General features: G+C 53.2%; 1 protein-coding gene across 2 annotated transcripts; it reads left to right on the forward strand.

The window, feature by feature from the left end:
- Positions 1-75: 75 nt before the first annotated feature.
- AGPAT1 (1-acylglycerol-3-phosphate O-acyltransferase 1) lies at positions 76-24732 on the forward strand. 2 transcript variants are annotated; one of them, XM_029584742.1, is made up of 8 exons: positions 76-194; positions 4997-5058; positions 13834-14023; positions 14230-14363; positions 14794-14969; positions 17345-17440; positions 20009-20081; positions 20369-24732. In XM_029584742.1, the coding sequence occupies exons 1-8, from the start codon at positions 115-117 to the stop codon at positions 20524-20526; spliced, it is 969 nt and encodes a 322-aa protein (XP_029440602.1). In that variant the 5' UTR covers positions 76-114; the 3' UTR covers positions 20527-24732. The 2 variants fall into 2 exon arrangements, with proteins under 2 accessions (XP_029440602.1, XP_029440603.1); XM_029584743.1 differs by lacking the exons at positions 76-194; positions 4997-5058 and adding an exon at positions 13189-13320.
- Positions 24733-26677: the final 1945 nt, after the last annotated feature.

Consider the following 26677-nt stretch of genomic DNA (forward strand, 5'->3'; position numbering starts at 1 on the left):
TAAATTGCGCCTTCTGATTGGGCAGTTTTCTCTGTCAGTTTCCGTTCTAATTACCCCTTCTTCCTTTTCTTCTAGGTGAGGTAGGACAATGTTTCCTTACTCTGATTGGACAGTATGTACGTAGGGGCGGTGCTTAGAGCTTTCCCTCTCTGGTGTGATGTCTTGCTGCAGGCCTTGACAGCATGGAACTCTGGGTAAGCTAGTTTGCATCGTAACCCCGCTATTGGTTGACTGCCTGCGTCTTGAGGAAGGCTTTATTTCTTTTTAGATTGATGCCATTTTAATAATTTAGGTAATATTCATATGTAGCAGATAGAGAATGCTGACAAGGCATTCACTGTGCCCCAGGACACGTAGTGAAGTGCCAGCAATGAGGCCGCTGCGTCCCAACCCCTTGGTGTGATGTGTCGCAGGTGATGTCACCATCCTGCCCCCAACAGCATGCCAGGATGGCACAAGTGATGTCACTGCATTCCGCGCATGACGAGGTGCTGCCGGTGATGTCACTGCTGTGCCCCCACGCCATGTGACAGGGTATCATGTGATGCCGCCACCTGCGATACTGCCACCTCACGCTGCGTTGCACCGCGTCATCGGTGATGTCCCCGGACCCCCCACACCTTTGTGTTCAAGGTGTCACCGCTGGCCACAAAGGGGCTGGTAAAAGTCTGGAGAAGGCTGCATATATTTCCCTCCTAACTGCCACACGTATATTATTATTATTTGTGTGAACCCCCCCCCCCCCCCCCGTCCCAACCTGGTCCTGGACCCAGGGTTTCGTGTGGTGGCTCCCAAAACACAGCAGACCTCATGGCCGCCCAGGTATTCCCGCATGGGGAAAGAAGGGGAATCTCCTTTTCCAAGGCCCTTAGGGTTTCTTCTCTCGTGGGCTCCTCCACTCATCACGCCAGTGAGCACCAAAACACCACTCAGACTCCAAGACTGTTGTTAAAAAAAAAAAAAAGTTATTTTACTGGCACTGAAGATGGGCAACACTTTGACCAAAAATACTGTTGAATAATGCACCGCACTACAAAAAAATCCACAACCGGCACAAAAAAAAAATCAAACCCGGTCTCTCGGCAGCATCGACCTTCCCTCGGGCAGGGCTGCTCCCTGGGGCAGGGACCCTTCCTCCCCAGGGTCTGTCCCCAGCACCCGCTTCTTGCACTTAGGAAACCTTCTGGCTGAACTCCCATGTCAGGCAGAAACTCTGCATGACCTCTCCTTCAGTGAGTGACTTCCTCCCCTCCAAAATTCTCACTGAGACTCCGTCCTCTCTGCAACCAAGAATGCCTTTAGGAATGGGCGCAGTTTCCTCCTTCCCCTCCACCCATTACTTCTGGTTTGCTCTCACCGCTGTCCCGGGATTTTAACTTCTGCTGCACTCGGAGACGCCTTCCTCCCTGCAAGTTCTGGCCAGTTCTGTCCCCGGGCCTCAGCCACCTTCCTAAGGTGGGGAATAGCTCCATATCCCCTGTCCCCTGGAGCCTCCCTTGTGAAGGGGCAAGGCCCACTGGCTGCCCGCTGTGGCATCCTGGTTCGTATCTCCCTCTGCATCACATGGATGCAGGACTTCTGTTCAAACTCAGATCCCCTCCCGTTGGGAAGTGGCACTTTTCCTTAGCGCACCTGCGTACATTGACATCACTGCACAAAAGACCTGTGGCTATATCACCAGGTCTGTTAAGACCACTGTGGCCGTAACAGTTAAGGGCAACTCTACTAGTAGGGAGCAGAATTGTGTAGCGCTATCAGACATACGCAGTCTCTGCTCCTTGCAGCTCGCAAGACGGACAGACAGGACACACAGGCAAAAAAAAAAGCAAATAAAAGGTCTTTGAGTTAGTACAGTGAGGCCAGGGTTGGGAAGAGCTAAACCAGGTGGGATTAGGCAAGGAACAGGTAACTTTGTGTTGATCAGAAAGGAATGAGGCCTCTTAGCGGGGCGCCTTTAAGTTCTTCCTGAACTGTTCTGTCCAATTTGTTAAAGCTGAAGGCATCGGGCCTCTGTGCCACTAACAATCTCTAGAGGAAAAGCAGGAACTGGAGTGGGTGGATGCGGCATAGGGTTGCAGGGCACCCACCCCCCAACTCTTCTCTTTAAACTGAGACCTGTAACTTCTTAAGCCAAGATAACGTGCCGGAGAGTGGGGAGGCTACTGTAGACGTTATCGTCCCTATTAAAGGGCTTTCCTAAGAGGGGTTCTGGGAGCACTGATCCCCAGAAGATGGTTAACGTTGAGAAACTGAAGGCTTTCTTCTTTCAGCGGGCCCTTATTTAATTAGTTTTGTTTGCTTGGCACTTTGCAACTGTCTGTGACGGCTGGAATGCCAAATGTGAGTGCATTTACTGACAGTAAAAAAAACCAACCAAAAACAAATATATGACTTGACCGTAAAGATAATTTCAGGGCAGTAGAAACCATCCCGCGTCTCCGGTGCCGTGCACTCAGGCTCTCTGACGCTGCAGTAGGTGGGAGTTGGGGATTATTTTCTTAGCTGGGAAAGGGGGACGAATCTCGGCATAGTGAGTCCCACTGTGCTCAAAACGGCGATGGCAAAAAAAAAAGGTTGCCAGTAAAAATCTGGCAGACTGTCAATTAAAAACAAACAAACCATTTTCGTGAGCGGGCAACGCTGTGCTGTAGAGAGCTGTGTAACGCTCCACCTCCATAATATAAAAATGAAATAATTTATCATGAATGGACTTTATGGAAAACTGTAAAACACTGAGAGGTATCACCCAAATGTATGCGTGCACTGGAATGATGCACAGAGACATAACACACCTCAGTATAAGACACCTATCCAGACACCCATTCCACGTGCAGAGAGATAATGCCTGGGGTAGAGGTGTAGCCTAGCGGTTAGAGCATCAGGAAAAGAACTGAGGAAGGCAGGGTTCAAATCCTGCTCGCAACGCCTTGTGACCCTGGGCAAATCACTTCACCCTCCAGTGCCTCAGGTTAAAACCTGGATTGGAAGCCCTCTGGGGCAGGGACATCCCAGAGTTTGCCTTGAACTTGGATTTGGGATGATAATTATGTTTAAAATCCAAATCTAAGCCCAGAGAATGCATAGGGATATATACATTTATTCAGAACAGTATGACACAGAGACATAAAGCATGCATTCATATCCGCATGACGCTGACAGGCATGTGATATTGATTCTTCATGTGTCCATCCACCAAGAGTATAATAACAACACATGTGGCTCGAAGGTCCTGCCTCTGGGATTATTAGCGTGGGTATCGGGGCGATTGATCGCCTTCCTGGACCTGCGGAAGAATGAGGCCTGTAACAGTGGTGCAACCCCTTGGGGGCTGTGCCCGGCGCTCAAGGGCCGCACGGTACAGGAACTCGCTGAGGCCAAGTCTTACCTGCTGACGTGTGCCTGTCGGTGGAAAGAAATATAATTTCGATGGATGGGCAGAAGAAGAATCAATGTCACACACACACACACATATATGCCAGAGAAATAACTACAGTACCCAAATGTGATCCGCTTTGAAGTGCTGAAAAGCGAAATATACAAATTAGATAAATAAAAATAGCATTTACATAGACGCGTATCAGAGAGACTCGCGCACGTAACCCATACGTATGGATTAGATGCATCAATTTTTTCATTTCAATTAGTGTGCACTAAAAAAAAAACCAAACCCAAAAGCGAGGAAATTTAAAAACGAAAGGCAGCGAAGACGTTTCTGGCCGCGCAGCTCTTAACACAATCCCAATCTAGGACCCCGCGCGCACACACGCACAGGCAGCTGTAGCGCACGCAGAGGTGCGATGCGTACGTAGACTTGTAAAGGCGGGCGCAAACATCTGCTTCTTTGAAGTGACCCCCCCCTTTCACCCGCGGTGAGATCCCTGCCCCCCTCCCGGTGACAGGCGTCATTCCTTCCGGTGTGACTGTGACACTGGCAGGGGCCCCCATTCATCCACCGCAGCTGCTTTTTTTTTTGCTCTGATTTCTGTCTAAGGGAAGTTCCGGTTCCAGCTGCCACGGCAGGAGCCACGTCTGCATGCAGCTCACCTCGGCCAGGTGGGGAGGCGGGTGCTTACCTGCCTCCCCTGGCTCCCTGGCGGGGGGCCGTCTCTTACGTGTATCTGTGCAGTGCTGTGTACACCCTGCAGTGCCCCAGACATGTTTAACAGTAGAAGTGGAACTGCATGGACGGAGAAGGCACAGGAGCTCAGGCAGCCAGAGCTACCAAGCAGTGGCAGACACGGCCATCCAGAGCCCCCGCCTCCCCCTCCCCTCCCCCCCTCCCCTCCCCGGCCCCATTGGCTGCCTGCCCTGCCCGTCCGCACACGCCGGAGCCTCTCCCCTCCCCTTCCTGCCTCCCCCTCCCTCCCTGGGCCGAGCAGGGCAGGAGCAGGCAGGCAGCGAGCGCGCACCCCCCCCCCCCCAGGGGAGGGGGACACCCCCCCCCTTCCCGGCAGCATCCAGAGCATCTGGCGGCCACAGCTGGCGCACCCCTGCAGCCTCAGCACCCTTCCCCTATCCGGAGGGGAGGGGGGGCGGGAGGCCCTGCAAGGCGGCACATCCTCCCGGGCTCCGCATCCTCTCCCTCCCCCGGCAGAGCAGGAGGGACGCCCCGGGCGCTCTCCCTGCTGTGTCCTCCCGGGCTCCGCATCCTTTCCCAGGCCGCTCGTCCTCTTCCTCCCTGCCGTCTGACATAGCAGGAGGAGAAAGCCCTGAGCTCCCACAGACTGCCAGGAAAGGAGATAGCACCCCCCATCCCCACCCCTGAAATAAGCACTCCCCCCTCTCCACCATCACTCCAGAGAGAATACTTTGCTGCTTTCCCCTTCTCTGCTTTACATTGGGGTCTGGGGGTGGTGGTCGTGGGGGGGGGGGGGATTCTCTCTTCCTCCCCACCCCCCACCCCTTTCCCCCACAGAGTAAGAAAGGACCGGGCACGCTCGTCGCAAACAAGGAGAGCGGAAAGATTGGATTTGTCTTTCTTTCTTTTTCCCTGAAGTCCCCAGTGGAAGGGATCGGTGCGGGGAGTCTGGCAGGAGCGCGGAGGCCACGGAGAGAAGGGTAAGACTGGGGGGTGGTGGGGGGGGGGGAGGGCCGGGAGGTTTCTCTTGCTTTGCTGGGGGGGGGAAGAGGGAGGGCTTGGAAAGGGGCCAGGTTGGCACTTCATGTCCCCGCCGGAAGGCCTTCCTGCTTCTATCAGGGTGAAGCTTTGACGGTGAATGTGAGTGAATTTGTATTCGGAAAGGTGGGCAATAGATACAGGTTACTGGCCCCCCCCCCCCCTCCCGCCCCCCACCAAGCCCCATGATAACCGGTGCGGAGCTGCTCTCTCCCCGCCCGCGGCGGGAAAGCCCAGAATAATCGCGCAGTGGGGGGGGAGGTCCCTGGGGAGCAGGAAGGGGTGAATCCGTGGCGTCATCTCTCCCCCCCCTCCCCCCCCCGGGTTAGACACCCTGGGGCCTAGGGCAGAGTGAGCCTCAGCCGGTATCGGGGGAGGAGGCCCCTGAAGTTTCCCCCTCAGTGAAATTATTCGGCTTTGGCAGGGGAGGGACCTGGTGGCACTGGGGCCGCAGGCAGTTGCCATAATTCGACAGCCCTCGCCTTAGCCCCCCCCCTCTCACCAAAGTCATTCCTGAAACCCTCTGGCGAACGTGAGAGCGCAAGGCCTGCAGGCCCACCCGGTGCTGCCCGCGTCCTGACCTTGATCCCCCTGGCTCCCCCGCCCCTGAGGATCCTCTGTGCCCGTCCCAGGCTTTACCCCTCACTCCCCCATCCCTGAGGATCCTCTGTGCCCCTCCCAGGCTTTACCCCTCACTCCCCCCACCCCTGAGGATCCTCTGTGCCCGTCCCAAGCTTTACCCCTCACTTCCCCCACCTCTGAGGATCCTCTGTGCCCCTCCCAGGCTTTACCCCTCACTCCCCCACCCCTGAGGATCCTCTGTGCCCATCCCACTTCACTCCCCCCACCCCTGAGGATCCTCTGTGCCCATCCCACTTCACTCCCCCCACCCCTGAGGATCCTCTGTGCCCATCCCACTTCACTCCCCCCACCCCTGAGGATCCTCTGTGCCCGTCCCAAGCTTTACCCCTCACTCCCCCACCTCTGAGGATCCTCTGTGCCCATCCCACTTCACTCCCCCCACCCCTGAGGATCCTCTGTGCCCGTCCCAAGCTTTACCCCTCACTCCCCCACCCCTGAGGATCCTCTGTGCCCGTCCCAAGCTTTACCCCTCACTCCCCCCACCTCTGAGGATCCTCTGTGCCCATCCCACTTCACTCCCCCCACCCCTGAGGATCCTCTGTGCCCGTCCCAGGCTTTGCCCCTCACGCCCCCGCTGCCGAGGACCCTCTCTGCCTGTCCCTCATTCTTACCTGGATGTTTATCTGGTTGTCTTTAATGTAGCACCTCTTCCTCCAAGCACGGCCGCCCGTGCCACGTCCTGCTTCATTTTATCAGGCTGCTTACAGGGGCTGGGGGTGTATTTAGGGGCATGCATGGTTGAGGATGTCTGTGTCTGTGTGCGTGTGTAGATGTCAGGAGTGTGCGTATGTGTGTGTGTGTGTGTGTGTTGTATGTGTTGGGGGGGAGATATTCTCTCTGTGTAAACAGAATACAATCCAGTAATGTGTTTACTTAAAGCTTTCCTATTAGCGTGCGGCTGCAACTGATCCCTGCCCCCTCTTGCCAGAGCTGTCTGTCCCCATTTAATCTTTCCGCGATAAGGCCATCGCGGAAAGATTAAATGATTTCTTTGCTTCGGTGTTTACAGAAGAGGATGTTGGGGAGGTACCCGTAATGGAGAAGGTTTTCATGGGTAATGATTCAGATGGACTGAATCAAATCACGGTGAACCTAGAAGATGTGGTAGGCCTGATTGACAAACTGAAGAGTAGTAAATCACCTGGACCGGATGGTATACACCCCAGGGTTCTGAAGGAACTAAAAAATGAAATTTCAGACCTATTAGTAAAAATTTGTAACTTATCATTAAAATCATCCATTGTACCTGAAGACTGGAGGATAGCAAATGTAACCCCAATATTTAAAAAGGGCTCCAGGGGCGATCCGGGAAACTACAGACCGGTTAGCCTGACTTCAGTGCCAGGAAAAATATTGGAAAGTGTTCTAAACATCAAAATCACAGAACATATAGAAAGACATGGTTTAATGGAACAAAGTCAGCATGGCTTTACCCAGGGCAAGTCTTGCCTCACAAATCTGCTTCACTTTTTTGAAGGAGTTAATAAACATGTGGATAAAGGTGAACCGGTAGATATAGTATACTTGGATTTTCAGAAGGCATTTGACAAAGTTCCTCATGAGAGGCTTCTAGGAAAAGTAAAAAGTCATGGGATAGGTGGCGATGTCCTTTCGTGGATTGCAAACTGGCTAAAAGACAGGAAACAGAGTAGGATTAAATGGGCAATTTTCTCAGTGGAAGGGAGTGGACAGTGGAGTGCCTCAGGGATCTGTATTGGGACCCTTACTTTTCAATATATTTATAAATGATCTGGAAAGAAATACGACGAGTGAGATAATCAAATTTGCAGATGACACAAAATTGTTCAGAGTAGTTAAATCACAAGCAGATTGTGATAAATTGCAGGAAGACCTTGTGAGACTGGAAAATTGGGCATCCAAATGGCAGATGAATTTAATGTGGATAAGTGCAAGGTGATGCATATAGGGAAAAATAACCCATGCTATAATTACACAATGTTGGGTTCCATATTAGGTACTACAACCCAAGAAAGAGATCTAGGTGTCATAGTGGATAACACATTGAAATCCTCGGCTCAGTGTGCTGCGGCAGTCAAAAAAGCAAACAGAATGTTGGGAATTATTAGAAAAGGAATGGTGAATAAAACGGAAAATGTCATAATGCCTCTGTATCGCTCCATGGTGAGACCACACCTTGAATATTGTGTACAATTCTGGTCGCCGCATCTCAAAAAAGATATAATTGCGATGGAGAAGGTACAGAGAAGGGCAACCAAAATGATAAGGGGAATGGAACAACTCCCCTATGAGGAAAGACTAAAGAGGTTAGGACTTTTCAGCTTGGAGAAGAGATGACTGAGGGGGGATATGATAGAGGTGTTTAAAATCATGAGAGGTCTAGAACGGGTAGATGTGACTCGGTTATTTACTCTTTCGGATAATAGAAAGACTAGGGGGCACTCCATGAAGTTAGCATGGGGCACATTTAAAACTAATCGGAGAAAGTTCTTTTTTACTCAACGCACAATTAAACTCTGGAATTTGTTGCCAGAGGATGTGGTTAGAGCAGTTAGTGTAGCTGTGTTTAAAAAAGGATTGGATAAGTTCTTGGAGGAGAAGTCCATTACCTGCTATTAAGTTCACTTAGAGAATAGCCACTGCCATTAGCAATGGTTACATGGGATAGACTTAGTTTTTGGGTACTTGCCAGGTTCTTATGGCCTGGATTGGCCACTGTTGGAAGCAGGATGCTGGGCTTGATGGACCCTTGGTCTGACCCAGTATGGCATTTTCTTATGTTCTTATGTTCCTGCTTGGCTGCCTGACAGGTGCTCTGTGATGTCCTCGGAGCCCATGGATTCGCTTATGGAGTAAGGCAGGGGTAGGCAGCTTGGCCCCCGGAGTGGTTTCCAGGATGTCCACAGTGAATGTGCAGGCCTATATCTCGCGCCTCCTCCTGGTATACGAGGCGGCGTCTTGCGCTGGCTGGTGACCGTTGCTTCCGTGATGTCACGGATGCGCTGCGCAGTCTCTCTCTTGCGGTACAAGGCAGGGCTTTCTTAAACTGGGGTCCGGAGATGGGCTTCATGGGGGTTCATAGCTTGTGCGTTTTTTGTTTTTTTGTTTTGGGGGGGGTTTCCACAGCTTTCATCACGTGACCCAATAAGACTAAGAACCACCGGTGCGGCTGGTGACGGGTGCTTTGTAATGTTGCCAGCCACACAGGAAACTGGTGATAGTATAAGAGGTGGCCTCCTGCACTGGCTAGGTGGCAGGCGATTTTCGCCGGCCTCTGATTTTGCTGGGCTGTGTTTGTTTTTTTTTTTTTAATGTAGGTCATGTTCTTTCTCTCCGGCCTTCCTTAGCCGTGTGCGGATCCTTGCCTGCGGTCGGGTCTGAGTGTATAGGGCCGCCGACACAGGGCAGGAGAGTCTCTCTCTCTCACACAAGCACACCCTCCCCGCCGCCGGGAAGAATGCCTGCCTGAAGAACGAGGAAGTGACTGTGAGCACAGAACAAGTGGGAGAGCTCGTTCTGTGCAAACTGTAGCCCCCGCTCCGCTACCGGTTCTCTGGATTAAGGCACAGAGAGAGAGAGGAACTCTCACGCACACAGGGTCAGTGACGGAGCCGGGGACGAGAACTGAGCCACGGGGAGACAGAGTGCGGCTCGCAGGCAGAAAGGGGATTAGAAGCTAGGAGTCAGGGCCGGTAACATTTTTCATAAGCCAAGGCAGGGCAGTTGATTTTTCCCGTCTCTTGCTTTCCCTGCCCTGCAGCTTAAAGCGATTTCGTCCTCCAGCACGGAGCAGAAATTAACCCGGGGGAAGGGCATGCGGTGCCCCGGGTCTCTCGCCTCCCCTGTGCTTCTGAGAGACGCCTCGCTTGCGCACTGCGATGTCGGCCCCTTTCTGGGGTGACCCGGAGAGGCTCCCCAATCTCCGGATGCCTTCTGGCTGATTCCCAAAGGGCTGGAAAGGGACCTCAGGAGGGAACCTATAATGAGAAAGGTGGGACTTCAGGGGGGGGGGGCATCTAGAAATATGGGAAGATTAGGGCTGGGAGGTGACCAGGAGAGTCAGCGCTGGGAGGGGACCTCAGAAGGTCCTATATTCTGAGCACTTTTCGCCCTGGTGGTTTGCAACAGTTCTCACGGACAAAGCACGGGCGTGCTTTCACTTTTTTTTTTTTTTTCTTGCGGGTGCTTTTTCCCCATGGAAACCCTGGCGGGGGGGAAACGGCAGGTCTCCTTTACAAGGCCTACATCATCACTATTTGGAAGGAAACGGCAGGTCTCCTTTACAAGGCCTACAGGATCACTGCATGGGGGGAAACTGCAGGTCTCCTTTACAAGGCCTACATCATCACTATTTGGAAGGAAACGGCAGGTCTCCTTTACAAGGCCTACAGGATCACTGCATGGGGGGAAACTGCAGGTCTCCTTTACAAGGCCTAAAGCATCGCTATTTGGAAGGAATTGGCAGGTCTCCTTGACACAGTTTGGGGGAGATGGCAGGTCTCCTTTACAAGGCTTACAGGCCATTGCAGAAAGACTAAATTAATTCTTTGCCTCCGTGTTTACTAATGAGGATGTTGGGGAGATGGTTTTCAGGGGTGATGAGTCAGACAAACTGAACAAAATCACTGTGAACCTGGAAGATGTAGCAGGCCAGATTGACAAACTAAAGAGTAGCAAATCACCTGGACCAGATGGTATGCATCCTAGGGTACTGAAGGAACTGTAATCAAAAATGAAATTTCTGATCTATTATTTAAAATTTGTAACCTATCATTAAAATCATCCTTTGTACCTGAAGACTGGAGGGTGGCCAATGTAACCCCAATATTTAAAAAAGGCTCCAGGGGCGATCCGGGTAACTATAGACCGGTGAGCCTGACTTCAGTGCCGGGAAAAATAGTGGAAACTATTCTCAAGATCAAAATCGTAGAGCATATAGAAAGACATGATTTAATGGGACACAGTCAACATGGATTTACCCAAGGGAAGTCTTGCCTCACAAATCTGCTTCATTTTTTTGAAGGGGTTAATAAATATGTGGATAAAGGTGAACCGGTAGATGTAGTGTATTTGGATTTTCAGCAGGCGTTTGACAAAATCCCTCATGAGAGGCTTCTAGGAAAAGTAAAAAGTCATAGGATAGGAGGCGATGTCCTTTCGTGGATTACAAACTGGTTAAAAGACAGGAAACAGAGTAGGATTAAATGGGCAATTTTCTCAGTGGAAAAGGGTAAACAGTGGAGTACCTCAGGGATCTGTATTGGGACCCTTACTTTTCAATATATTTATAAATTATCTGGAAAGGAATGCGACGAGTGAGGTTATCAAATTTGGGGATGATACAAAATTATTCAGAGTAGTTAAATCACAAGCAGATTGTGATAAATTGCAGGAAGACCTTGCTAGACTGGAAGATTGGGCATCCAAATGGCAGATGAAATTTAATGTGGACAAGTGCAAGGTGTTGCATATAGGGAAAAATAACCCTTGCTGTACTTACACGATGTTAGGTTCCATATTAGGAGCTACCACCCAGGAAAAAGATCTAGGCATCTTAGTGAATAATACTTTAAAATCGTCGGCTCAGTGTGCTGCAGCAGTCAAAAAAGCAAACAGAATGTTAGGAATTATTAGAAAGGGAATGGTTAATAGAACGGAAAATGTCATAATGCCTCTGTATTGCTCCATGGTGAGACCGCACCTTGAATACTGTGTACAATTCTGGTCGCCGCATCTAAAAAAAGATATAGCTGCAATGGAGAAGGTACAGAGAAGGGCGACCAAAATGATAAAGGGGATGGAACAGCTCCCCTATGAGGAAAGACTAAAGAGGTTAGGGCTGTTCAGCTTGGAGAAGAGATGGCTGAGGGGGGATATGATAGAGGTCTTTAAGATCATGAGAGGCCTTGAACGAGTAGATGTGACTCGGTTATTTACACTTTCGAATAATAGATGGACTAGGGGGCATTCCATGAAGTTAGCAAGTAGCACATTTAAGACTAATGGGAGAAAATTCTTTTTCACTCAATGCACAATAAAGCTCTGGAATTTGTTGCCAGTGGATGTGGTTAGTGCAGTTAGTGTAGCTGGGTTAAAAAAAGGTTTAGATAAGTTCTTGGAGAAGAAGTCCATTAACGGCTATTAATCAAGTTTACTTAGGGAATAGCCTCTGCTATTAATTGCATCAGTAGCATGGGATCTTCTTAGTGTTTGGGTACTTGCCAGGTTCTTGTGGCCTGGTTTGGCCTCTGTTGGAAACAGGATGCTGGGCTTGATGGACCCTTGGTCTGACCCAGCATGGCAATTTCTTATGTTCTTACCCATGTAAAAAGTGATATTTAAAGGTGATGATTCAGAGGAACTGAATCAAATCTCAGTGAATCTGGAAGATGTAGAAGCGTAAGTTGACAATCTAAAGAGTAGCAAGTCACCAGCTGGTAGACGTCCCAGAGAGCTGATAAAACAGAGAAATGGGCCTTAAAGACTGGAGGGCTGGTACCTGAAGACTGGAGGGCTGCTAACGCAACGCCAGTTTTTAAAACGGGTTGATCCAGGAAACCACAGATGTCAGTGCTGGGAAAAATGGTTGAATCTGTTCTAAAGGACAAAATTAGTGAAAAACAAAAAATCCCCGTACCGATAAGTATGGTTTTTATGGGACAAAGCCAACGTGGATTTAGCCGAGGGAAGTCTTGCCTCACCAATCTGCTACATTTTTTTTTTGAGGGCGTAAATAAACATGCGGACAAAGGTGAGCCAGCTGATACGGTGCATCTGGATTTCCAGAAAGCGTTTGACAAAGGCCCTCGTGAGAGACTTCTTAGGAAATTAAAAAGTCATGGGATAGGGGGCATTGGGAACCGGTTAAAAAATAAAAAACAGAGAGTAGGGCTGAATGGTAAATGTTCCCAATGGAGGAGGGTGAATAGGGGAAGAGCCCCGTGGATCCGGGAACAACAAGTGAGGTGATCAGATTGGCCGATGACAACAAAATTATTCAAACTTGACGACAAGCCACAAGAGGATTGTGAGGAATTGGGTCGGGGGGGGGGGGGGGGGCTGGCCCAGCTTTGTTGCAGATGAAAGGGGGGGGCTGGTTCCGACCGAGCTGAAAGTGTGGGGGTGGGGGTGGGAACCCTTTCGTGACATCCGCTCTGTCCCCCCCCCCCTACCTAAACCGTCACGGACGGACGCGTCCGCGCCGGCGTGACGGGGGAAGCCGATCACCGACCTGGGGTGTCTGGCTCCGGCGCCCGGTTCCCCCCTTCCCAAGAAGCTTCCCTGCCTGACAGTCTCCCTGCCAAGAGTTCAGGCCCCCTTAGCACTCGCCCTTTCTCCTACTTGTGTAATACATGTGGGAAGAGCGAGCAGACGCCTGCCGCCGGGAGTCCTTGAGACTTCTCCGTGGGAGGAGGAGGAGGAAGGCCGGGGGTGGAACGCGTGATCGAGGCATCACTGAGCCGGAGGGGAGAACGAGGCCAGGATGGTGGTGGTGGTGGTGGGGGTGCTGGCGATGGACAAGCTTTCCTGCCTGATCCACACGCCTGAAGGCCGGGCGGCCCAGCGAGGCGCTTCAGAGAGCGGTAAGGCAGGATATTGGCGCACGTTTTAGCGACGTGCTGGGGCCCTGTGTACCCTTAGCACAGGCACGTGAAGACGGAGGGAGGGAGCGCCGGATCCTTGGAGAGCTGATGGGGCAGAGCTGAGATTGTCTCCCTCTACCTCGGTTTTGCACTGACTCTTACTAGACACTCTGTGTGTGTGTGCGCGTGTGTGCGTGCATAGTGCTACGGAGGAGCCCAGACCCCACCAGCCAGTGCCTATCTGTGTGTATAGCGCTACAGGGCAGCCGAGGCCTCCTCAGCCAGTGTGCATGTGATGTGTAGTGCTGCGGGGGGTGTCCCGGATCTCAACACCTCTCTGCCTCTGGTCTCGGGTGCCACAGATACCTCTCTGGGTATTTTCCGCCTCTCCTCTGTCTGCGGGCGCCCTTGGGTAGATCTTTGTGGGGTACTTAAATACCCTTTCCCTATCTCTCTGGGTATTTAACCTCCTCTCTCTCTCTCTCTCTCTCTCTCTCTCTCGCGTGTCCGCAGGCACCATGGAGATCTCTCTGGGCCAGTGGCTCCTCATCGGGGTACTGATCCTGGTCCCGCTGTTGTACGAGTGGAGCGCCACCTTCAAGTACTTCTGTAAAATGGCTTTCTACAATGGCTGGATCCTGCTGCTCGCCGTTCTCGCCATCCCCATCTGCGCCGTGCGGGGGCGCAACGTGGAGAACATGAAGTGAGTGCGGCGGGGCGCCGGCGGAATCCGGGTGGTGGTGTCACGCGAGGTCGCGGCGAAGGCCCCGGGTTTCGGCTTCTGCCTTCGCGGTGATGTCAAAATTTTGTTCGTTTTGGTGATAATTTAGATTCCAAGTTTAACAATATCCCACCCTTTCCCCCCCCCCCCCTTTCTCTTTGGATCTTGCCTTGCTCTTCTTTTCCCAGGATCCTCCGCTTCATGCTTCTGCATATTAAGTACCTCTACGGGATCAAAATAGAGGTTCGAGGCTGGGAGAACTTCAGCTTGAAGGAGCCCTACGTGGTGGTGTCCAATCACCAGAGTGAACTGGATCTGCTGGGTAAACGGCGCCGGCCTCGCTGTGCAAAATGAGAAAAATCCCAGCCGCACGGAGCCAGGACTCCTGGGCCAGGACTCCCCAGGGAGGTGCGGGGGGGGGGGGGGGGGGGGGCAATCCCGATAATATGGACCCGGAGCTGTCCCGGTAATCATGACCCAGGTGCCGCCCGGTGCCGGTACATGACAGGGTCGGCCCCGGTAATACCGATCCGGGAGACCCCCCCTGCCCTGATGGTAATCTCAGGAAAGGTCCCGGTAGACTTCTCTTCCCGGCACAGTCCCAGCGCTGTAGACTCAGGACCCTCGGGTAGGAGTGGGGGTGGTGGGAGGGACCCTCAGCTAGCAGTGAGAGGGCAGTTCGTCTCTCGCCTTCCATGCCCATCTCATGTGGGGGGCACTGACTCTCTCTCTCTCTCTCTCTCTCTCGCCAGGGATGATGGAGATCCTGCCCAACCGCTGCGTGCCCATCGCCAAGAGAGAGCTGATGTACGCGGGCACGGCGGGCCTCGCCTGCTGGCTCGCGGGCATTATCTTCATCAATCGCAAGAAGACGGACGACGCCATCAGCGTGATGTCCAAGGTGGCTCAGACCATGCTGCACGAGGACGTGAGTGTTGCCTCTCCGGGGGTGGGGGGGGGGGTGGGGGGAGGCTCTGTCCGTGCCAGACCGAGGCGAGGGAGTCTGCTAGCGTGCGGCGTCTGCGTAGGGCTCGGCAGCCGTATGGCTAGCGCGTTCTTTTTTTTTTCCCCCGGCAGGAGGTGTATCGGTGTTCTAGGGCCGCTCGCAGCGTGCGCGGCGCCGCCTTGCTCAGAGGAAGGGGGCTGCGGGAGTGCGGGAGTGCGGGCGGCTGGCGCCTTTGCCCTACAGCTGCCGAGGGTGGCTTTTATTGCAGGGTTTTGCGTTCTGGCGCCCTGCCTGGGCGGAGGGAGTCGGTGTGGCTGTTTTACTGAGGTGACCCCGGAATCTGAACATCCTGGGGAATAGCAAAGGGGGGAAAGTGTCTGGTTCCGCCCCCGCACCTGTTATTAGGGGGGGGGGGGAGTATCTGCCTGACTGGGGGTGCAGGGTTCTCCCTGAGATGCTGAATGACAGACCCCAGACCCCAGAATGACGCTAGTGAATAATAATTTTAATAGCAGTTTCACTGGAGGCCTGGAGCTGGCCAAGAGTTTCTTTGCACGTAGGGGCTTAGAGCTGTTCCTTGTGGCGCGGGGGGGGGGGGGGGCTTCCCAACCCTCCTATCACTCCCCAGATCCTCCTCTACATCCCCTAGTTGATCTTCTGTCGTTCCCCCCCCCCCCTCCCCTCCACTCTCCACAGCCAATCCCTCCCTCAAACCCCTCCTGCATTTGGTCCTTCCCTGGCTAGGGTCACTGTCCACATTTGATGGATGACATCTGACGGGAGGGAGGAGGCAGACTGATGACAGGGGCAGCGTTTTCTTTTCCTCTCGGGCGGGTTCAGTGGGGGGGGGGGGGGCGTGAAGAGAGGAGCTATGCGGTCTCCACCGGGCCCCCGTACAGGTTCTGCCTTTCCCCCTCCCTCTCGCGGCAGGTCCCAGGCCTGACGGTGATCCGCAGGCGGCAGTGGTCAGGGCGGAGGCCAGGAGTCAGGGCAGGCTCGCAGGCCCCCTGGTCCCTCTTCACGCAGAGCTTCCTGATACCTCGGACACTCGCGCAAGAGGGGCCTGCGGGGCCAGGGGGTCCGTGCCGGCTGAAAGGCTCCGCGCCGGCTTCCACTACTGCTGCCTGCTGCTAAGAGCGCTGCTGCCTGAGGGCACTTGTGATCCCAGCTGAAGGTTTTGTCGCTCACGGTTTGGGAAGCCCCGTTGTAGCATCTTTGCAACCTGCTCTGCTTCTGGGTTATTTAGGTAAAATTTGAGTTTGAAGAAGATTTGGGGGCTTTTTCCGGAAAATCGTCTTTTTAATATTTTTAATGCGTTTCCCAGACTCGCGTTTCGGGGTCCAGGATTCGCACACGGTCTCCAGCAGCCTTGGGAACTGTTGGGGTTTTTTTTGGTTTTTTTTCCTCAATCCGTTTGCAACGGGTCAAGACCTGCGCTGGCTTTTTTTTTTTTTTTTTTCCCCCCCACCCACGGATTTTCGCTGTAAAACTTGCCGTGGGTGTGAAGTACCCGCCGACTCCAGAGTCTGCTTTTCGTAACGCTTGATTTTTCGTTCAGAAACGACACGCATGGTCTGGAAAGCGCGAGTCTGCTCGTGATGTCTTCCAGCTCTGCGGAAAACATTGCCCCCGGGGGGGGTGGGTGGGGGATGTGCCTCCCCTAAACGTGGCTAGAAGCCCATTGCGTTGGGTTTGCCCATGTAAATGACTTTGAAAATTGTCCGGGGGGACGGAATGGGTAGATCATCTGCGTACGGCAGGCGCTTGATCTCCGAGCTGTTCGGACCGCGTGGCGGTTCTGAGGGTTCCTCCGGCAGCGCTCTAGGGAGGTCAGCCCGGAGATTCACCCTATGGTAGCCGACCTCGATCCGATAAGGGCAAAGAGTGATTTTTTTTTTTTTTTTTTTTTTAAATGTTCAAACATTTTGTATTGCTTTCAGTATGTGGCGAGTGACAGCGAGCGCCACACACGTCGGTGAACGAGTATACGACGGCGCGTTACAACAGACGGAATATCCCCTTAAAACAACCCTCTCCCCCCCCCCCCCCCACCCACACACACACTTAACAACCAATGCCCACGGCCTACGGCAGCGAAACAAGTACTGTGTGGGTGGAGGTCAACTTTTAACAGGGCCAGAGTTGAAAAGGGCTCCAGATCCGTGCAGCGCGTGCCTGCCTTGTCCCAACTTGTTGGTGGAACATGGAAAAGCGATCCCTGAGGGGTGTGCGTGTGGGTGTGTGTGTGTGGTTTTTTTTTTGTTTTAATAATCTCTCTCTGAGTCTCCGAGCAGGGTCTGAGCGTTCCCTAATCCTCACCGATCTCTCTCTCTCTGTCTCGCCCTTTCCCCGTGCAGGTCCGGGTCTGGGTCTTCCCGGAAGGCACGCGCAACCACGACGGATCGATGTTGCCGTTCAAGCGAGGGGCTTTCCATCTGGCAGTGCAGGCGCAGGTGAGGACTCGGAGGGAGCCCTGGGGGGGGGGGGGTGGATATCCTGGTACAATCACGGCCCAGCATTTGGTCTTTGGCGTACGTTCCCAGCGGAAGGCGCACCCAACTTGGAACCTGAGCTTAGTTTGGAAGGGTTCTGGCCTGCCTTCCCCCCGAGTCTCACAGGGTAGCATCTCTTGGAGTCTGCTTGTTGAAGCCGGCCTCCTTGCTGGCCCTTTCTGGCAACAAATTCCATGGGTTAATTGTCCACAGACTTTGCTTTCGAGCTGCTACTGGTTAGTTTAGTGCTAGTGCTATTTGATAGAGTGAAAACCCCAATCCCTATTAACCTGTTCCATACCACTTATGATTTTATAAATCTTTATCATATCCCCCCTCAGTCGTCTCTTCTCCAAGCTGAACAGCCCTAACCTCTTTAGTCTTTCCTCATAGGGGAGCTGTTCCATTCCCCTTATCATTTTGGTTGCCCTTCTCTGTACCTTCTCCATCGCAATTATATCTTTTTTGAGATGCGGCGACCAGAATTGTACACAGTATTCAAGGTGCGGTCTCACCATGGAGCGATACAGAGGCATTATGACATTTTCCGTTTTATTCATCATTCCTTTTCTAATAATTCCCAACATTCTGTTTGCTTTTTTGACTGCTGCAGCACACTGAGCCGATGATTTCAATGTGTTATCCACTATGACACCTAGATCTCTTTCTTGGGTTGTAGCACCTAATATGGAACCCAACATCGTGTAATTTATTTTGTTCTCTTGTATTTATAGAGGACTCCTTATTTACATTGTACACTTGTATATAATTATCCTCATCTATCTCTTTTATTTCTTATAGTCCCAGTTCATGAACCCTTGTTAATTGTAACTGCTTCTCTTCTCCATGTTTATTTATGTTTTTGGTTATATTTTTGCACCCCTGTTTTCTGTAAACCGACATGATGAGAACGAGTTCTTGAATGCCGGTATAAAAAAACCTTAAATAAATAAAATAAATAAATAATTACAGCAAGGGTTATTTTTCCCTATATGCATCACCTTGCACTTGTCCACATTAAATTTCATCTGCCTTTTGGGCGCCCAGTCTTCAGGTCTCGCAAGGTCCTCCTGTAATTTATCACAATCCCCTTGTAATTTAACAACTCGGAATAATTGGATTTTAAGAAGGCATTTGACATCAGCCCCCATGAACAGCTTCTAAGAAAACTAAAATGTCATGGGATAGGAGGCAATGTACTTTTGTGGATTGTAAACTGATTAAAAGACAGGAAACAGAGAGTGGGATTAAATGGCCAGTTTTCTCAATGGAGAGAAGTATACAGTGGAGTGCCTCAGGGATCAGTACTGGTGCTTTTTAATACATTATAATGATAAGTGAGGTGATCAAATTTGCAGATGATACAAAAATACACTACATCTACCGGCTCATCTTTATACATATGTTTGTTAACCTCTTGAAAAAAAATGTAGCAGATTTGTGAGGCGGGACTTCCTTTGGATAAATCCATGCTGGCTGTGTCCCATGTTTGTCTATGTGTTCTGTGATTTTGTTCTATGGAATAGTTTCCATAATTATTCCCAACATTGAAGTAAGGCTCACCAATCTATAGTTTCCCAGTTCATCCCTGGAGCACTTTTTAAATATTGGTCTTACATTGGCCACTTCCCAGTCCTGATGGAACCTTGTTCTGACCCAACATGGCAAGTCTTATGTTCTTAAGTACACAGGACAATTTTAATGATAGGTTACTGATTACTAGTAATAGATCGGAAATTTCATTTTTAAGTTCTTTCAGAACCCTGGGGTGAATACCATCTGGTCCGGGCAATTTGCTACTCTTCGGTTTGACAGTCTGGGGTACTACATCTTCCAAATCACGGTGAACCTGGAAGATGTGGTAGGCCAGATTGACAAACTGAAGAGTAGCAAATCGCCCGGACCAGATGGTATTCACACCAGCATTCAGAAAGTTTTTGGTTAATTTCCTTTAGGAAGTTTCATTTTGCTATATGTGTGCTTGGATGTGGCATCCCAAGGGGTGGTGTGCAGAGTATGTGTGTCAGTGTCAGAGACAGGCACCGATCCATCTCCTTGTTCTTACTTCCCACTGGTTGACATCTTTCTGGGCCAGTCGGCACCCCCAAAGCTGTATGAAACTGCAGAGATTGCAAGCTCTTTGATAGCTTGTGTCTTCATCCACGCTTCTATAAGTTCAAGTTTTTGCTGATTTTGTCTCTCAGTGTTTTATGCTGGATGGTTGCATCTTCTTCTTCTCCTCCTCCTAGATATGTATTTACTCCTCCCTGTCTGCATTCTTTTGTATTACAGTCTTCAGTCCATGGAATATTTTCACACGGAGGGCAAAATTACTCAGGGGCTGAAGTAAGATCTGCATTAGTGGAAGGAAGGCGAGTGAGGATGGGGTTATTAGTCAGAGGAGGAGGACAGTAAAAGCACAAGCATGGGTCCTGACATTCAGATACCTCATGGGTGGAGAACCCCCGCGCAGGAGGGGAAAATTAGAACCCGAGGCCTCATGGTTAAAAGACTTTCTTCTCTCCCCAGGTTCCCATCATCCCCATAGTCATGTCGTCCTATAAAGATTTCTACAACAAGAAGGAACGCCGCTTTACCACAGGTGAGGAATCCCCTTTTTGATTGAAGACTGAGGCTTTACCCCCTCCCCCCCCCCCGCCTCGATGTCATGGTGGCTTGTAGCGCACTGGATGACATCACAGCACAGGGATGTGTCACAGGAGGGGGTGACCGGGGGGGGGGGGGGGGGCGCGCCCTCAATATCTCTCTGGTCTCCTCTCTTGATGGGATTTTTTCTCTTTTTTTGGAGGTATTTTTATTACTTTGTGTCTCTCCTCTCTCTCTCTCACTTTCTCTCTCTCTGTCCATGCCCCCCCCTCCCCCCCCCAGGGAAGTGCACCGTGCGTATCCTCCCCAAGGTGGAGACGCGGGGGCTGGGACCGGACGGGGTGCCGGAGCTGACGGACGGCGTCCGGAAGATGATGCTCGCCGCCTTCCTGGAGCTGTCGGGAGAGCCGGGCCAGACGAAAGACGTCTGCAGCCAGTGAAAGGGGCCCTGGAGTTGGGGGGGGCCCAGACCTGGGGCCACAGCACAGAAGAAGCAAAAGAAGGGGGGAAGTGGAGGACCAGCAGCGCGATCCCGAGGAATGGAAGGAAAGTGAAAACCCAAACGACGGCAGTAAAACGCGTTTCTTACAAAGGACTCTGAGGGCTGACCCTGAACAGAGAGCGACGTTGCGCGCGCGACGTCACGCGCGACGTCACGCCCGCCGCAGACTTTGCTCCAGCGCATCTCATTCCAGTGGCAGGTGACGGGGGACGGTGAAAGGACACTGGCCCCTCCCCCTTTTGCCAGCTCAGCTGGATGGCACGGTCCATCCCTTATTTCAGTCATTTCGGACTGCGCAGCAGCATGGCATGTTCCATATTTTTTTTTTTTTTTTGGACCAGGGCAGGTTCAGTGCGTCTGCAGCCGACCACGGTATCGCGGCCCCCCCATCCCTCCCCCCCCCCCGCCCTACTCGCTCACCGTTCTTCTCATTAATTCCAGCGATCCGTTCTATAAGTGCCAATGATTGCCAGCTTCCCTCTCCCCTCCTCGCTCTCTCTTCGGCGGTGATCGCCAACGTGCGGCGTCCCGCAGCCCTCTCCTTCCCGTGTCCCCGAGAGATGCCCCGATGTCTTCCCCCCCCACCCCTACGCACGCACACAGAGACAGGTTTGGCTGAAGATGAGCTGCTGTCCCACCCAGTGCTCGAAGAGGGACGTTCTGGGGGGGGGGGTGTTATACTCCTCCCCCCCCCCCCCCCCCGGTGTAGGACCTAGGACTTGAGCTTCTCCTAAAGGATTTTGGATGGGCGTTGGCAGCCCTCCCCCCCCCCAACCTGGGTTTCTGCCTCCAGACGCCGCTCTCGAATTTCTTGCCCGATTTGACACTGGTGTGGACCTTCTCCGCTCTTCAGGCCGGATGCCACAAACCCGAGGCCAAAAGTCAACTTTTCTCTCACGGTGATCTTCCTGTTTTCCCACCTTGCCTTTCCCTTTGGCTGTGCCTGGAAGGGGGAAGCTGGCTTAAGATGTCCACCTCCATTTTTAGGGGCCCTGACTGTCACTCAGCCTGTTTGGGGGGAGAACGGGGTTGGGAGGGGTTGGGGGGGTCTGTTCACATCAACACAGCAGGGGTGACCCAACTGAATGCGTTTTATCTTCTCTGGAAATAAAATCACCTTTTGGGATTCGAAGGCCCCCCCCCCCCCTTCTCCACACCTCCCCCAACTCTGAGTAATCTGTTATCCCAAGGAGAGAGGGTGCAGCTGTACAATTTTTACGCAAACCATGTTGTTGTATTGTGTGGGAAGGGAGAAGAGCTGCCCAGGGCGGACACCTTGGCTCTGTCCATGTCTCTAGGGCTGGGATGCAAGCGAGGGTCCCAGACCCCCCCCCCCCCCCCCCCGCACCACTGAATGTCTCACCACGTCCGTGTTGGTGAGAGTGAGGGTATGAGAAGGGCCACAGCTTCGTCTTAGCCTCACCATCCTTCTGCCCCCCCCCCCCCCCGTGTAACTACCGGATCAGGACCCCCTATAGATTTGCCTTGCCTTGACTTATCGTACAGTGAACGTTAAAGATGGTGAAGGACCGGAAATGTTCATGTGGATGGGAAAAATTGGGGTGCTACCTCCCCCTCCCTCCCCAGTGTCCCTCCTTATTTGAAGAGAACCGGAGCCTCATCTCTGAGGAGGATGGGAGGAAGGGAGCAAGGGGGAAGGGAAGTCTTTCTGCATAAGGGACCTGGCTCTTTTTAGGTTTGGGGGACTGGCGGGAACCTCCCCGGATCTCAGCCTTCCTGGACCTCTTTGTGGACCCAGTGTGCCTCGGGGAGGGAGGGAGGCTGTAGGGTTGAGGTTTTCAAGCTCTATAGTAGGTCAACTCTGAGCCAGCCCGGTTGTTAGAGATACACACACACACACACACACACACATATATATATCTATATATATATTTGTTGCATTAAAAAAATGTGAATTGTTCTTGGTTGTTACATTTCTCTTTCTGCTCCCTCCCACAAAGATGGGAATTGGGGTGCAGGGATAATGTCATCTCCCCTCCTGCCCCAAATAAGTAGATCCCCAAGGTGCACACAGGGGAATCCCCTTTCACCTCACTACCTTCCTCCGGCCCCTTTTGAGAGTAACCCCCGGTCCTGCGCTTGCCGCCTTAAGACGGGATGCGGAAAACGGGATATTTCTTGGCACCGCAAAGTGTGACCTTTGCTCCCCGTGCACATGTGCCAGTCCTGCTCCTCGTTTATGCCCTTGTGCCCCCTTTGGAACTCTGTAATTTCCTCTCCCCCCTCTCCCCCCCATCCAACCACTTGGACGAAGGGGGAGATTAGGGTGGTGGTGGGGGTGCAGAGCAACAGCCTATGGAGTGCCACTGAATTTCAGGGCAGGGATATCCCACCCCTGAGCCCCCTTCCTAGCACTTAATAAGATGTCCTCAGCAGGAGGAGGAGAGCGCGCCGTGCTCGCTGCTCTGCTCTGCTCCCTTTCTCCTGACCCGGTGCCATGGAGATTTGCTTTCTTGCCAAGGGATTATGAGTTTTCTTTGTGTGGGTGAGGGGATGCTTTGGAGGGGAGAGGGCAGCTCACTTCCGCTCTCGTCACTCCTTAAAGGTTTACATTTCCCCCCCGCCTCTGCTGCCGGTTGTCCTCGCTGACAGATGTCTCTTTTTTTTTATTCTAGAACTGTGACCTGTGCTGCTACTGTTTTGTTTTTTTTTTTTTTGTAAATCTATTTATTTTATATTTAAGTTTTTTGGTTTGTTTTTTTTTGGTTATTTTTCAGTCTGTTACCGTTTAGACCCTTCTCGTCGTTTTCTGATATTTGTTGATTGTCAGGAAAGGCAGCGAGGAGGGAGGGGGAAGAATGAGAGAGAGAGAGAGAGCGCTGTTCCCAGAACTCCCGCCGGCTGCCGTCCCGTCATGTCTAGTGTTAATCCTTACGTTGGAAAGAGGGTATCGTGTGTCGCGTGTGGCAGAGGGAGAGTCCTGATTGTCATGTTTTGTCTGAGTGGACAGAGGCAGGTGGGGTTGATGGGGGGGGGGGGGGGGGGGGGGGGGGGGGGAGGTGAGTGGATAGAGGACAGCTGAGGCTTGACACACAGGCGCGCCCGCACCGTGCCACGAGAGCAGGTTGCGTGGCCACAGCCGCCCTGGGGAACAGCAGGGCCACAATCCCATGAAACACTGATTTGGTATCGGACTTTGCCCTGCTCTGGGGGGGGGGCCTGACCTGTGGGCCTGGAAGTCAGGCTCATCCGAGAGAGGAGTGGCAGGGCGACTGCTGGCAGGTGCGGGGGAGAAGGAAGCAGGACCCAGGGACATTGTCTTTTAAGGTGTTCGTTTGGATCTTATCCTCCCTTCCTGCAACAGTTTCACGTGTGTGTTTACCCTGTGACTTCAGCACTCAACAGTTTTAACTCATGAAAATTAAGTTGTTTTTTTTGTACCGTTACATCCTCTGTCAGCGCAGATGTGCCATGGGACAGGAAAGAGCAGCTAGGGTTCTCTCCTGAGCTGCTGACAGCATTCGAGAGGGACTCCCCCCCCCTTGTTTGCAAAAGCAGCTGTTTATAAGAAGGCCCATGGTCTGAGCTTTAAATTGTGGCGCGCCACTGCAAACAAAAGCGCCCGACCGGTGATCTGAGCTGAGACCCAGAGCCAGCAGTACTGTGCTCGCAGGCATCGCCTGCAGCGCTCCTTTATACACACAGGGACATTGACTACGGAAAGGAAACGCAGCCTGAGCTTTGTGCTCCAGTGTCGCTCGGCAGAGGGATCGGTTCCACACGGGGAGCTTCGCTGCAGATATTTTTTTTTTTTTTGGCTCCGTTAACCGTTTTCTGAGGTTGGGAATTTTCCTTCCTGCCGTTCAGTCTGTTACAAAAGCAAATCCCGGTAAATTTGGAAAGCAGAGAACGCCCCGAGCCTGTTCCCAGACCCTCCCCCAGGTTGGAAAAAGATTTCGAGCGCACGGCAGGAGGGGGGGAAACACGCTGTGAGGGATTTTGGATGTGTGAGCCCCTTCGGGGAGCAGCACGCCCGCAGGAGAGTTGCCCTGCTCCTCCTGAGGGGGGGGGGGTACAGTCCCTGTAGATGTGGCTGTGTGTTCTGTGGTTGTCTGTATAATGTAGTAACACACAGTGATACTGTAGTAAGACCACCTGTTAATAAATCTCACCTGGTTACTAACACCGTCCTCTGCGTCTGCTGTTTTGTACACACACACACATCCCCCCCCCCCCCCCCCAGAGATGGCCCTCACATGGGGCGACGCTTCACTGTAATTTCTCCAGGATCCACCTCACGCTCCCCTGGATAGAAAGGCCACGGGTGTGTCGATGCCTCACTATAACTCCCCCAGGATAGGCCTCGGAGACGACACGGTTCTTCCCTATAGCACCCCCCCCCCCTCTCTCCCCTCCCCTCAGAGGCGACGAAAAAAATAAAAATGTGTAAGTTGCACGGAGCAGGGACCGTCCCTCGTTGGCGTGGACCGCACAGCACCAGGGGGGTGACGCTCAACAGCTTTAGCGTTTTAACCGGGCAAACTTCGGTGCGGGGTGGATCCTGAGGGGAGGGTCAGGGCCGCGGGGCCGCGTTGGGTGGCAAGGACGTGGGTGACCTGCTGGTGAACCGGGCAGCAGTGCCGCCCTCGCCGCAGGACAGGGAGAAGCCGCTCCCCCTGGCGGCTTTCGGTTGCCTTTCCACCCGGGTGCGTGGCTTTTGTGTTTCAGAAAACCCGCTTGCTTTCCTCTCCTCTCTGCCCCACCCTGTGTGATTTTTGCTGTCGCGTTCAAGCTGTTTTGCTCCTCGGTTTGCCGCAGGATTGACCGATCCCGTCGCTTCTTGCGAACCAAGCGCCTGCGACCGTCACGAAGTCAACTCATTTTTTTTGTGCACGGCCTGAGACCTTCCAAAGGCGGGTTTCCTCTGGACCCTGGTGGTTAGGCACCCAGCCCTCTGAGGTAGTTCCCCCAGACCTCGTGGTTAGCTCTGGGCCTTCTGACATCATTCCCCTAATCTTCTGGTTAGCCCTGAACTCTCTTGCTATCGTCCTCTGGACCCGGTGGTTATTTCCAAACCTTCTGACATCGTCTCCTGGATGCCGGAACATCTGACCGGGGCACGTGCAAGAGCGTTTGGCGCCTTAGGTGAATCTTTGGTCGTGTGCGTGCGCACGCCCCTTCCCCCAACAACGTGACAATTGGTGGCAGCTCCCGCGTGGCGCTCCTTCCGGCGGCAGTGGCTCCCGCGTGGCGCTCCTTCCGGCGGCAGTGGCTCCCGCGTGGCGCTCCTTGCTTCCGGCGGCAGTGGCTCCCGCGCGGCGCTCCTTGCTTCCGGCGGCAGTGGCTCCCGCGTGGCGCTCCTTCCGGCGGCAGTGGCTCCCACGTGGCGCTCCTTCCTTCCGGCGGCAGTGGCTCCCGCGCGGCGCTCCTTGCTTCCGGCGGCAGTGGCTCCCGCGCGGCGCTCCTTGCTTCCTTCCGGCGGCAGTGGCTCCCGCGCGGCGCTCCTTGCTTCCGGCGGCAGTGGCTCCCGCGTGGCGCTCCTTCCGGCGGCAGTGGCTCCCGCGCGGCGCTCCTTCCTTCCGGCGGCAGTGGCTCCCGCGCGGCGCTCCTTCCGGCGGCAGTGGCTCCCGCGTGGCGCTCCTTCCTTCCGGCGGCAGTGGCTCCCGCGCGGCGCTCCTTCCTTCCGGCGGCAGTGGCTCCTGCGCGGCGCTCCTTCCGGCGGCAGTGGCTCCCGCGCGGCGCTCCTTCCGGCGGCAGTGGCTCCCGCGCGGCGCTCCTTCCTTCCAGCGGCAGTGGCTCCCGCGCGGCGCTCCTTGCTTCGGTGATATCGGCTCTGGTACAGTGCCACGCGCCGGCGGGATTTTGCCGTTTCCTGATGGAAGCACCGGCCCTGCTTCTTGACATTGTGTCCTAGACATCCTCGTTGGCTTTGAACCATGGGATGCGGGGAACCTGGACATTGTCGTTGGCTTTGGACCTGCAGATGGCATTCCCCTAATGTTCCTGTAAAGCTTCTGACTTCGGGCCGTGACCTGCTGGTTAGCACTAGAGGTCTTCTTGTCGTCCTCCAGGGCACGCCTGGCTTTCGCTCCGCAGCGTTTGAACGAGATATGAATCTCAGGGAATCT

This window comes from Rhinatrema bivittatum, chromosome 19, assembly GCF_901001135.1.
Source record: "Rhinatrema bivittatum chromosome 19, aRhiBiv1.1, whole genome shotgun sequence".
In the NCBI taxonomy this organism is placed as follows: domain Eukaryota; kingdom Metazoa; phylum Chordata; class Amphibia; order Gymnophiona; family Rhinatrematidae; genus Rhinatrema; species Rhinatrema bivittatum.